The sequence below is a fragment of the Erythrolamprus reginae genome, chromosome 3 (assembly GCF_031021105.1).
Source record: "Erythrolamprus reginae isolate rEryReg1 chromosome 3, rEryReg1.hap1, whole genome shotgun sequence".
Classification (NCBI taxonomy): Eukaryota; Metazoa; Chordata; class Lepidosauria; order Squamata; family Dipsadidae; genus Erythrolamprus; species Erythrolamprus reginae.
The window spans coordinates 257,790,527-257,803,466 of record NC_091952.1 but is presented as its reverse complement, the minus strand read 5'-3'; the positions used below and the strand labels follow the sequence as shown (position 1 = coordinate 257,803,466).

General features: G+C 44.5%; 1 protein-coding gene across 6 annotated transcripts in view; it reads left to right on the top strand.

Annotated features, from left to right (window-relative positions):
• Nucleotides 1-12,940, top strand: part of CPSF1 (cleavage and polyadenylation specific factor 1) — a 242,284-nt gene that overhangs the window by 193,557 nt on the left and 35,787 nt on the right. The window contains exons 1-5 of one of the 6 annotated variants that reach the window (XM_070748455.1): nucleotides 6,054-6,141; nucleotides 6,878-7,034; nucleotides 7,935-7,962; nucleotides 10,616-10,749; nucleotides 11,869-11,949. In XM_070748455.1, coding sequence (XP_070604556.1) covers nucleotides 6,891-7,034; nucleotides 7,935-7,962; nucleotides 10,616-10,749; nucleotides 11,869-11,949 — 387 coding nt within the window. In that variant the 5' untranslated portion in view covers nucleotides 6,054-6,141; nucleotides 6,878-6,890. Of the gene's footprint in view, nucleotides 1-6,053; nucleotides 6,142-6,245; nucleotides 6,330-6,877; nucleotides 7,035-7,934; nucleotides 7,963-10,615; nucleotides 10,750-11,868; nucleotides 11,950-12,940 lie in introns of those variants that run through there. The other 5 variants (XM_070748453.1, XM_070748451.1, XM_070748450.1 and 2 more) reach the window with 5 other exon arrangements.

Here is a 12,940-nt window from a genome sequence, read left to right as displayed (position 1 = left end):
TAGCAAAAACTTCAGAAGAGAAGGATTGAGGGGTCGTGATTTCTGACAGTCTCAAAATGGGTGAACAGTGCAGTGAGGCGGTAGGGAAAGCAAGTAGGATGCTTGACTGCTTAGCTAGAGGTATAACAAGCAGGAAGAGGGAGATTGTGATCCCTCTGTATAGAGTGCTGGTGAGACCACATTTGGAATCCTGTGTCCAGTTCTGGAGACCTCACCTACAAAAAGATATTGACAAAATTAAACGGGTCCAAAGACGGGCTACAAGAATGGTGGAAGGTCTTAAGCATAAAACACATCAGGAAAGACTTAATGAACTCAATCTGTATAGTCTGGAGGACAGAAGGAAAAGGGGGGACATGATCGAAACATTTAAATATGTTAAAGGGTTAAATAAGGTCCAGGAGGGAAGTGTTTTTAATAGGAAAGTGAACACAAGAACAAGGGGACACAATCTGAAGTTAGTTGGGGGAAAGATCAATAGCAACATGAGAAAATATTACTTGACTGAAAGAGTAGTAGATGCTTGGAACAAACTTTCAGCAGATGTGGTTGGTCAATCCACAGTCACTGAATTGAAACCTGCCTGGGATAAATATAGATCCATCCTAAGATAAAATACAGGAAATAGTATAAGGGCAGACTAGATGGACCCGGACGTCTTTTTCTGCCGTCAATCTTCTAGGTTTCTATGTTAGAAAGAGGGAATTAGGGGAAAGAAGAGAAGGGGATTTGGGAAAGAGGGAGGGGAAAAGAAAAACATGCCGGCTACTTATTATTATTATTATTATTATTATTATTATTATTATTATTAATTAGATTTGTATGCCACCCCTCTCTGGAGACTCGGAGTGGCTCACAACAACAAAACACAGTACAAATCCAATGATTAAAAGAACAGTTTTAAAACCCTTAATATAAAAACATTCATACATCCAAGATTTAGCTGGCACTTCCATAATATTTTTAAAAATTTGCTTATACATACTAAGTGTACCTACTACGAATGAGCAACGTTACAGTTCTACAGTCGTAGGTTGGAGGAAATGGGTGATAGGAATGATGGAAAAAAACTAATAGTAATAGTAGTGCAGACTTAGTAAATAGTTTGACAGTGTTGAGATAATTATTTGTTTAGCAGAGTGATGGCATGTGGGAAAAAACTGTTCTTGTGTCTAGTTGTCTTGGTGTGCAGTGCTCTGTAGCGACGTTTTGAATGTAGGAGTTGAAACAGTTTATGTCCAGGATGTGAGGGGTCAGGCAATATTTTCATGGCCCTCTTTTTGACTCGTGCAGTCTACAGGTCCTCCATGGAAGGCAGGTTGGCAGCAACTGTTTTTTCTGCAGCTTTGGCCATTTCATGATGTTACCATTCTTTCCCTCGTTAATCTCTCCAGGGTCAGCCATTAAAAGAGGGACGAGGCTGGATTACAAACCCAGTTCGGAGGTATAGAGGTAGCTAGATGCACATTGATGGAGTTGGAAGGGACCCTGTAGGTCATCCAATCCAACCCCCTTCCTACCCAAGAGTCCTCAACTTACAATCGACTTTGTTTAGTGAACGTTTGAAGTCTGTGTAGCTCTGAAAAGAATACTGTAGTTTACAATCGCTTTTCACGCTTACAACTGTTTGCAACATCCATGTGACCAAAATTCAGACCCTAACATAAGAACCTAAGAAGAGCCCTGCTGAATCAGGCCCAAGCCAATCATGTCCAGCATTCTGTGTCCCATAGTGGCCTCCCAATTGTCCATGAGGATCTTGAGCAGAAAGAGAAGACAAGACCCTCCCTTTCCTCTGACCCCCAACAAATGGTACTCAAAGGAATCCTGCCTGTCTCAACCAACATAGAGGCGACTCTTGGACATCCGTTTCACTAATTACCTATGATACTCTTGGCATCCATGAATCTGTCTGATCCTGCCTTGAAGCTCTCCAGGCTGACAGCTGTCACAACCTTTTCTGGAAGGGAATTCCATCAATCAAGGACCCTCTGGGTGAAGGTTTATTCCCTTTATTCGTCCTCACTTTCTTACCTGTGAGCTTTAGGGAGGGCCCCCTCGTTCTAGTATTGTTTGATAGAGAAAATAATTTTTCTCTATCCACCTTTTCTATCCCATGCATGATTTTATACACTTCGATCAATTCATCCCTTAAACGCCGTCTTTCAAGGCTGAAGAGACCAAGGTGCTGCAACCTGGTTTCCTAAGGGAGATGCTCCATTCCCTTGATCATTCTTGTTGCCCTTTTTTGCACCTTTTCCAGTTCCATTATATCCTCGAGATGCAGTGACCAGAACTGCACACAGGACTCCAAGTGTGGTCTCACCATCGATTAGTACAGGGGCAATACAACACTTACTGACCTATTTTCGATTCCCTTCCTAATCACACCAAGCATGGAATTTGCTTTTTTCACTGCTGCTGCGCACTGGATTGACATCTTCATTGAGCTGTCCACCAAAACCCCAAGATCCCTTTCTTGTATTGTCTCAGAAAGCTTGATCCCCATCAGTTGGTAGATATAATTGGGGTTCTTTGCCCTGATGTGCATAACTTTGCACTTGACCATTGGCAAACAATTCACATTTATGACAATGGAAACCTCCCGGATGTCACAAGATCCACTTTTGCAACCTAACCAGCGACAGTCCATGGGGGAAGCCGGGTTCACATAACAACCACGTTCTTTACAACTATACCATTGGCAAGGAAGGTAATAAAACAGAGCAGAAAACTCACCCACTGTTCCACCCAAAGACATCAACATTGGGATCAATTGATGTCATAAGTCGCGGAGTGACCTGTACACAGTGCAATTTGTAGCGGGTGGGAGAGAGTTTGTGGATATTCAACGATAGGGAAGCATGCACTACAAGTATTGTAAACAATCCTAACACCACTTCAGGTCTGATGGGCAGATGTTGGGCCACGGAGTTCCACCTTGTGTAACTTTTATGCAACGCATCATGTCTCGTGGTTGTTGAATAAAACTGATGGATTCTAAGCATTTCACAGCCAAAAAAGTGTGTGTTTTGTTTGAATTCTTTACTGGCCATAATAATAATAATAATAATAATAATAATAATAATAATAATAATAATAAATTAGATTTGTAAGCCGCCCCTCGGAGCAGGCACAGGAAGGAAGGAAAGGCTGGGTGAGGAAGGAAGGAAGGAAGGAAGGAAGGAAGGAAGGAAGGAAGGAAGGAAGGAAGGAAGGAAGGAAGGAAGGGCTGGAGAAACAGCAAAGACAGACAAAGCCTCGGAGAATGGGTGGACTGTTTTCAAAGTTGAAATCATTTAGCACTTGGCATTTAGACTTACCATATTTTTTGGAGTATAAGACACTTAGTTTTTGGGGAGGAAAATAGGGAAAAGCATATGCTTACCAGGTATTTATCTGGATCACATCCTTAGTCTGGTCAGTTTCAGCACATTATTTTATCCCCTGGTTAGGGCTTTAAATAAACTTTATTTGGAGAGAGTAACAATGAAAGAGCTTGCAAGCCATTAGGAGCTGGGAACATTGTTAGAACCTGGTTAAGGCTGGAAAGAAACATTCAGAGGAAGTAAAGCAATGAGAAAAACCCTGCAAAGACTAAGGACTTGGAAAACATTCTTCACAGAGAGTAACAATGAAAGAGCTTGCAAGTCAGTAAGAGCTGGGAACATCGTTAGCACTTGGTTAGGGCTGGAAAGAAACATTCGGAGCAAGTTAGAGCAATGAAAAAACCTCTGCAAAGACTCAAGGCTTTTAAACTATTCTTTGCAAAGAGTAACAGTGAAAGAACCTGCTAGGTAAGAGCTGGGGAGATCATTAGCACCTAGTTAGGTCTGGGGAAAAAAGCTTCGAAAAAAGCTGCATTCAGAGTATTCAATTCAATTTATTAGATTTGTATGCCGACCCTCTCCTCAGACTCAGGGTGGCTCACAGCAATAATAAAAAACAATATAAAATGACAAATCTAATAATTAAGATATCTAAAAACCCTTATAGTATAAGACACACATGAATTTTCAGCCTCTTTTAAGGAGGAAAAAGGTGCATCTTATACTCCAAAAATACGGTATGTACCACTTCCCTGTGAGTCAGCCTTTTGGCCCCAACAATCTGGGTCCTCATTTTACCGACCTTGGCAGGTCGCAAGTCCGAGTCAACCTTGAGCCTACTGAGATTCGATCTGCCAAACTGCTGGCAGTCAGTGATCAGCAGAAGTAACTTGAAGTGTTGCACTCTAACCACTGCACCACTGAGGCTGTATGGCCGCACTTTCTTTCACAGAAGGGTGGGGATGCAGAGACAAGCTTTGTTGAACTGCCATGAGGGGTCCTTGGTGGTCCCTGAGCTCATTTCCTTGCAGGGATTTCATGACCCGAACCAGCTGCCTAGCGCTGATGATGTTACCACTAAACTCAAAGAGAGTAAAATGGATCCTGCTTTTGTCCTCTCCACCAAGCTCCCCCACTCTCTTCTAGTGCTGATGATGTTATCTAGTTAGGTAAAGACACATATGCCAGAAAACCGCCAAGCTTTTTCCTCCTTCTCCTCTGCGCACACTTCAATCCCTTCTAGCACTGATGACATTACCTGTTTGGGTCATGAAATGTCTGCAAAACCACCAGGCTCAGAGAACATCAAGGACACCCTAACCACTGTGCCACCCCAGCCCTTCCTTCCTTCCTTCCTTCCTTCCTTCCTTCCTTCCTTCCTTCCTTCCTTCCTCACCCAGCCTTTCCTCCCTTCCTGTGCCTGCTCCGAGTCTTCGGAGAGGGGCGGCATACAAATCTAATAAATTATTATTATTATTATTATTATTATTATTATTATTATTACTATTATTACTATTATTATTATTATGTCAATACAACACAGAAACGAGATCACTATGCTGGATTTCGTATTTCATCCCCAGTCGGGCGCTTCCCAAGCACCTAGGACTGCGTGATGTAGCGGCGAATTATGTTTGCCGATCCCAGTAAAGCGGCCTTTTGCAATTGACAGATGGAGATTTTGTCAATTCCGATGGTTTTCAAATGTCCGCTGAGATCCTTTGGCCCTGTGCCCAGGGTGCCAAGGACCACTGGGACCACTTTCACTGGCTTAGGCCAGAGTTGTTGCAGCTCGATTTTTAGATCTTCGTATTTCACTAATTTCTCTAGCTGCTTCTCCTCAATTCTGCTGTCTCCTGGGATTGCGATGTCGATGATCCATACTTTCTTTTTCTCCACGATCACAATGTCTGGTGTGTTATGCTTCAGAATTCGGTCAGTCGGAAGTCGCACAGTAGTTTTGCTTGCTCATTTTTGACCACTTTTTCGGGCTTATGATCCCACCAGTTCTTTGCCACTGGTAAATGGTAGTTCCAGCACAAGTTCCAGTGGATCATCTGTGCCACAGCATCGTGTCTATGCTTGTAGTCAGTCTGTGCGATCTTTTTGCAGCAGCTGAGTATGTGATCGATTGTTTCATCTGTTTCATTATTATTATTATTATTATTATTATTATTATTATTATTATTATTATTATGGCCAGTAAAGAATTCTATCTATCTATCTATCTATCTATCTATCTATCTATCTATCTATCTATCTATCTATCTATCTATCTACCTACCTACCTACCTACCTACCTACCTACCTACCTACCTATCATCATTCATCTTTGTTTGTTTGTTTTTTTCTATCTATCGAAAGACAGAGAGAGAGATGAGCAAGTTGCTGGTTGGGGAATTCTGGATTTGAAGTCTACCACAGTCTTAAAATTGCCAAGTTTAGAACACCTCTGCTCTAAAACCTATTCGACCTCTACATCACTGCACATGAGCTGCAACGCCTTCTGGGAGTTGAAGTCCTCCACCGCGGCAAACGGTCATCACTATTGGCCAGCTCCTCTTTCCCCCTGCCCAATCAGACGGGAGGAACCGGAGCACCTGCGGGCGCCCTCATCTCCTCCCTTTTTCTGGTCCCTGCCGCCTGTTGTTCCCCTCCGGCTTGTAGCCACGCCCCTCCCCCTCTCGCTCCGCTCTAAGCCTCCCATCTCTATGCCTCTTCCTTGCTCGGCAGCCCTCGCCGAGGGTTCCGGTGGCCGCGGTTTCCACTCGGAGTGCTTTTCCCGCTGCTCCCGCCGGTGAGGGGCTCTGAGGTAAGTGCGGCAACCGTTGGTTTTGGAGGGCTGGAGGCTCCGTTGTACCCGAGCTGACAGAAGTACCTCTCTTCGGTCACATTTCCCCACTCGGAGGCATGTTTCTCCGGGAGTTGGTGCCCGGTGGCAAGAAAAAGCACTCTGTACATGCTCTGGGGGAACCCTGCCAGCTTCTTGGGGAGACCCGGGTATGAATTCATGGATGAACCCGGGTTTAAATACACGCGATTAGCAGGAGTGAAAGAGAAATGTGTCTCCTTTTAGGCTGAAATAGATAGACTAGAGCTGGAAGGGACCTTGGGAGGTCTTCTAATCCAAGCAGGAGACCTCATAGAGGAAGGATCGTTTTATTACAGTTTATCAGAATATTCAGACGAAAGGTTCAAATATTCAGCGGGAACACCGATCCTTCGCTTATGTGCCCTTTTAATATCCATGCATCTATCTATCTATCTATCATCTATCTATCTATCATCATTCATCTTTGTTCCTTCCTTCTTTCCTTCCTTCCTTCTCAGGTCACTTTCTCACTCACTCTTGCTCTCTGGATCAGCTGGCATCTCCCCTGGCCCAGGGTATCCAGAGGGGCCTGGCTCATCCTCCTCAGAATCTGACATGACCTGAGGTGGACAAGAAGCACTCACAACACCATCCCCCCAACTGAGACCATCTAGATGCACGGAGACTCCGTTCCTGTGTAGCTCCCTCTCCCTAACTTGTTTTTCCCCCCCTTTAGGGCGGGGGCCAAGATGTACGCCGTGTACAAGCAAGCCCACCCTCCCACCGGGCTGGAATTCTCCATGTACTGCAACTTCTTCTCTAACTCCGAGCGCAACTTGGTGGTGGCGGGAACCTCGCAGCTGTACGTTTACAGGCTCAACCATGACTCTGAGGTACTACAAATCCCATGCTTATAGGGGTTAACTCATTGATTGAGGAATCAAGGATGGTTCACTGCCTCTGTATCAGAATAGTGGTTTGTAGACCTCAGACACGCAATGAAACGGACTGAAGAGGCTAAGCTGGGGGTTGCAAAGGTCTTCAAACTTAGCAACTTTAAGACTTGTGGACTTCAACTCCCAGAATTCTTCAGCCAGCTATTCTGGGAGTTGAAGTCCACAAGTCTTGAAGTTGCCAAGTTTGGGGACCCCTGTTGTTGAGTGTTGGGGTACGATTGGGATGGGGAAGTTCTAATCTAGGATGCTTATGGGCCTTATGGAATCTTGGTCTCTGGAGATTTGTTTGTTTGTTTGTTTATCAGGGCGGCTCCCAACAATATAAAATTGCAAACACAATAAAAAGAAGTCAAATACACAGTCTAAAACTATAGAATGCTATAGAAAACTATAGAAAGTAGAATGCTTGGCTGCATAGCTAGAGGTATAAAAAGCAGGAAGAGGGAGAGTGTGATCCCGTTGGTTCTTAAGAAGAGGCAAAAAAATCTTGAACACCTGGATCTTATCTTGAAAAGTTCTTAGGTAGAGGTACTCCTGTACTTGCAATCAGCCTAATTCTAGGTCTGACAGAAAAGCCAGGTCAACAGCTTTCTGGAAGACCGGTAGGGTGGAGATAATGCGGATCTCTGTAGGCAGTTGGTTCCAAAGGGTCAGAGCCACCACAGAGAAGGCTCCTCCCTGAGGTCCTTACTGGCTGCAGTGAGGTTTTAACAGGACTACCAATGGGGGGGGGGGGCGTGGGGGACGGACTGGGCTGTAGCCGGGAGGGAAAGTGAGAGGCTGGTGTGGCCTCAGTCGTGAGTGAGCAGCACTGATGATGCATCTCTTTTCTTCTAGAGTACCACAAAAAGTGACAGGAACACAGGTGAGTGCGGAGGGAGAACCTGGGCTGCAGGTAGAGAAATGGAAATGGGGTTTAGGGGGGAGAATCAGCTGTGTAGGGCTGATCTCTTGGATTGGGTCCACACAGCTCTTTCCAAAGCCTTTTGGAGATTCCTTTTGGCACAGCACCTGTGGGGAGAAGGGCGGCATTGAAATCTAATAAATCAATCAATAAATAAACCCAATATTTCCATTGTTATGCGAGACAATCATCAAATATGTTTTGCCCATGTTGCTCCCTTTCTTGCCACAATTGTTAAGTGAGTCACCACTGTTAGTAACACGGTCGCTAAGTGAATCTGGCTTCCCCACTGACACTAGTCGCAAAAGGGTTTCGTGTGATCCCTGGGATACCGCAGCCGTCATAAATGCCAAGCATCTGAGTTTTGGGGCTGCAGTAGTGGTCATAAGTGTTAAAAACACTCATAAGTCACTTTTCTTCAATGTCGTAACTTTGGTCACCAAACGAACTGTTGTTAAGTCAAGGACTACCTGTATCACAGAGGCATGTTTTGCCTTGTTAAGAATCTTGAATCCCAATTTGTATTTAGATGTAAAACCAGAGTTGGTGAAAGTCTGTTTCGTGCTGATAGGGAATCAGTGGCAGGGGGCATGTGGTGAAACACCCTTTTAGAGGAAAGAAGGACTAGGGTGGACATAATAGCAGCTTTCCAGTATTGGAGGGGCTGCCACAGAGAGGATGGGGGGTCAACCTGAAGGCAGGAGAAGAAGCAACAGATGGAAACTAATCCAGGAGAGAAACTAATTCCTGGAGGAATCTGTAATATGGCAAACGATTTAGCTTTACTAGATAAGTGGTCAGAGCAATGGAAACTTCAGTTTAATGTTTCCAAATGTAAAATAATGCACTTGGGGAAAAGGAATCCTCAATCTGAGTATTGTATTGGCAGTTCTGTGCTAGCAAAAACTTCAGAAGAGAAGGATTTAGGAGTAGTGATTTCCGACAGTCTCAAAATGGGTGAGCAGTGTGGTTGGGCAGTAGGAAAAGCAAGTAGGATGCTTGGCTGCATAGATAGAGGTATAACAAGCAGGAAGAGGGAGATTGTGATCCCTCTGTATAGAGCCCTGGTGAGACCACATTTCGAATAATACTGTGTCTAGTTCTGGAGACCTCACCTACAAAAAGAGATGGATAAAAATTGAAGGGGTCCAAAGACGGGCTACAAAAATGGTGGAAGGTCTTAAGCATAAAACCCATCAGGAAAGACTTAAATGAACTCAATCTGTAGAGTCTGGAGTACAGAAGGAAAAGGGGGGACATGATCGAAACATTTAAATATATTAAAGGGCTAAATTAGGTTCAAGAGGGAAATGAACCCAAGAACTAGGGGACACCATCTGAGGTTAGTTGGGGGAAAGATCAGAAACAATGTGAGAACAAAGGACAAACTTCTTGACTGTGAGGACAATTAACCAATCGAATAGAAGCTGTCGGTGCTTCAACTCTGGAGGTTTTTAAAAAGAGATTGGACAGATAGGTTTAGGTTTATAAGATTTATAGGCTGCCCTTCCCCTCGTGGACTCAAGGCAGCTTACAGGAATAAGATAGAAACAATCACAATAAACAAAAATTTAAAACATTACAAATAACTAAAAAGCCCACAATAAAAACAATCAATCATGCTTCTTTCATGCAATGACCGGAGCAAAACTGTCGCTGACGGTTCCCAGGCCTGCTGGCACAGGTGTATCTTAAAGTGTTGGTAATGACCTATAAAGCCCGACATGGCATTGGACCAGAATACCTCCGGGACCACCTTCTGCCACACGAATCCCAGCGGCCAATCAGGTCCCACAGAGTTGGCCTTCTCCAGGTCCTGTCGACTAAACAACAATGCCATCTTGCGTGACCCAGGGGAAGAGCCTTCTCTGTGGCGGCCCCGGCCCTCTGGAATCAACTCCCCCTGGAGATTCTGATTGCCCCTACTCTTCCCACCTTCCGCAAGATGTTGAAGACCTATCTACGTCGCCAGGCATGGGGGGGGAATAACTATCACTTCCCCACCACCACCTCCACCTTTTTTTTTCCTGACTGTAATACACAAGAATGGTGTGATTGTGCAGTAATGATTGTTTTTAATATCTGTGGGTTTTAAATTTCATTTTTAACTTATTTATTTATTTATTTATTACTTAGATTTGTATGCCGCCCCTCTCCGAAGATTGGATTTGTACTCTGTGCATTGTATTGTTGTTGTTGTGAGCCGCCCCGAGTCTTAGGAGAGGGGCGGCATACAAATCTAATAAATATAATATAATATAACGCCTTCCGAAAGGCAAAGAGGGTGGGGGCGGTCCAAATCTCAGGGGGGGGGGTTAGTTCCAGAGGGTTGGGGCCCCAACAGAGAAGGCCCTCCCCCATGGTCCCACCAGTCGGCATTCTTTGGCCAATGGGGCCTTCTGTGCGCTGGGATGTATGATGCAGGAGGCGGTCCCATAAATACTTGTCTGAAATGGTCTCTTGAGCATCCCGTCCAGCTCTATTCTGATTCTGACTTTTGAGCTTTATTTATCCAATTGAGTTGCCACCCATAATACCAGGATACCCTGGGCAGGCTCACAATACGAAACCTGTGGGTCGGCTGTGCTGGGCCCTAATTCCTTTCCTTGCACAGAAGGCAGAGGCCACCGGGAGAAGCTGGAGCTGGTGGCCTCCTTCTCCTTCTTCGGGAACGTCATGTCCATGGCCAGCGTCCAGCTCGCAGGGGCCAAGAGGGACGCGCTCCTGCTCAGCTTCAAGGATGCCAAGGTCAGTTGTGTGTGTGTGTGTGTTTGTGTATGTGTGTTGGGGAGGAGAGACCGAAAAAAACATGCTGTTGGGAGTGCCTCTGCTCCTGGAAGAGGGAGGGGGCAGCCCCAGGGCACAAAAGCTCTTTCTCAGAAATAAGTAGCAGACTTATATACTGCTTTCCAGCCCTCCCTAAGCCGTGTACAGAGTCAGCTTCTTCCCCCCCCCTTTCTCTCTCTCTCTCTCTCTCTCTGTCCCTTTCTATCATCCATCCATCCATTCATTCATCCATCTATCTACCTACCTACCTATCCTGTTTTCCCCAAAATAAGACAACCCCTGATAATAAGCTCAATCAGACTTTAGAGTGTATGATAATAAGGCCAAGCGCTTATTTCAGGATTCAAAAAAATATAAAACATGGTCTTATTTTCAACATGGTCTGTCTGTCTGTCTATCTATCTAACTAACTATCTGGTGTCCAACAAATCAGGGAATTATCAGGGAAATCAGTGGTTCGGAAAATATCAGGGAATTATCAGGGAATTCATGAAAAAAACAGAATAAAACCAAACTGTATTAAAATGTTTAAAAGTCAGGGGAAAAACATGTTAAAAGAAAACAATGGATCGCGCTGCCAGGCAGAGTCAAGCAAAAATGAGGATAACTGTGGCAACAACTTGCTTCCTCGGCTACAGATATTTCTTCACGGCTTAGCCGTTTGGTATGATGTCATATACGACCGCGCCTTAATTAGATCACAAGTTACAGGGAAATGGCAGGGAAATGGCAGGGAATTTCAAAATGCTTTTCCCTTGGACACCCTATATCTGTCTATCTAATCTATTTATCTATCATCTAGCCATCTGTCTGTCTTTCTGTTATCATCTCATCTATCTATCTATCTATCTATCTATCTATCTATCTATCTATCTATCTATCTATCTATCTATTACATTTCTGTGCTGCCCATCCTCACTAACAGAGCACCCCTGGGAGGCATAGAGTCTTTTTAAGAATAGCTCCATCCCTTATGGGCTCCCGAGGGTCTTTTTGCTTGGCAGGAATTAATTGTGTGACTTTTGAAATTCTTCCATGGAAAGAAAGATGGTCTTTAATTCCCTATTTCCTGTCTCCCAGCTCTCGGTGGTGGAATACGACCCTGGCACCCATGACCTGAAAACCCTTTCCCTTCATTACTTTGAAGAGCCAGAACTGAAGGTATGAATCTGAAGGTTTGAAATTTGATATCAGATGAAGAGGCTGCACGGCTTGGAATTGTTAGGCCCCGGGGGGATTTGGGGGTAGAAGAAGCTGAACCTCTCTACAAGACAGTCGAGAGAAGAAGGTTTCCCAAGACCAAAAAAATAAAATCCTTCTTTTCTCAAGACTAGTCTAGAGAAAAGAAGGATCCGGGGTGACATGATAGCAGTCTTTCAACATTTGATGGGTTGCCCAAAAGAGGAAGGGGTCAGCCTATTTTCCAAAGCACCAGAAGGCAGGACATGAAACAATGGATGGGAACTAATCAAGGAGAGAAGCAACCTGGAATTAAGGAGAAATTTCCTGACTGGGAGGACAATTAACCAGTGGAACTGCTTGCCACCAGAAGTTGTGGATGCTTCATCACTGGAGGCTTTTAAGAGGAAACTCAACAGCCATCTGTCTGAAATGACATAAGACTTTCAGAAGTTGTGGGTGCTCCATCACTGGAGGTTTTCAAGAAGAGATTGGACAGCCATTTGTCCGAAATGGGTACAGGTTTTCCTGCTTGAACAGGAGGCTGGACTAGAAGACCTCCCAAGTCCCTTCCAGCTCTATTCTGATTGATTGAACTACTGTCTGAAATGGCATAGATTCTCTTCCCTGAGCAGAGGCTGGACTACAAGACAGTTTTTTAGCAAGTGTTTAGCATGGCCTCTGTACCACCAGACAAAAGTAATACTTATTTCTTGGATCTGGGTTTATCCAGGTGCAATTAGATTCCATGTACAGGTAGCTCTTGACTTAAAACCGTTCATTTGGGATAGAAAAGGTGGATATCACACAATAATATCACACAACACTAGGACAAGAGGGCCCTCCCTAAAGCTCATAGGTAGGAAAGTGAGGACAAATAGAGGGAAATATTTCTTCACCCAGAGGGTCCTTGGTTGATGGGATTCCTTTCCAAAAGACGTCGGGACAGCTGTCAGCCTGGATAGCTTCAAGG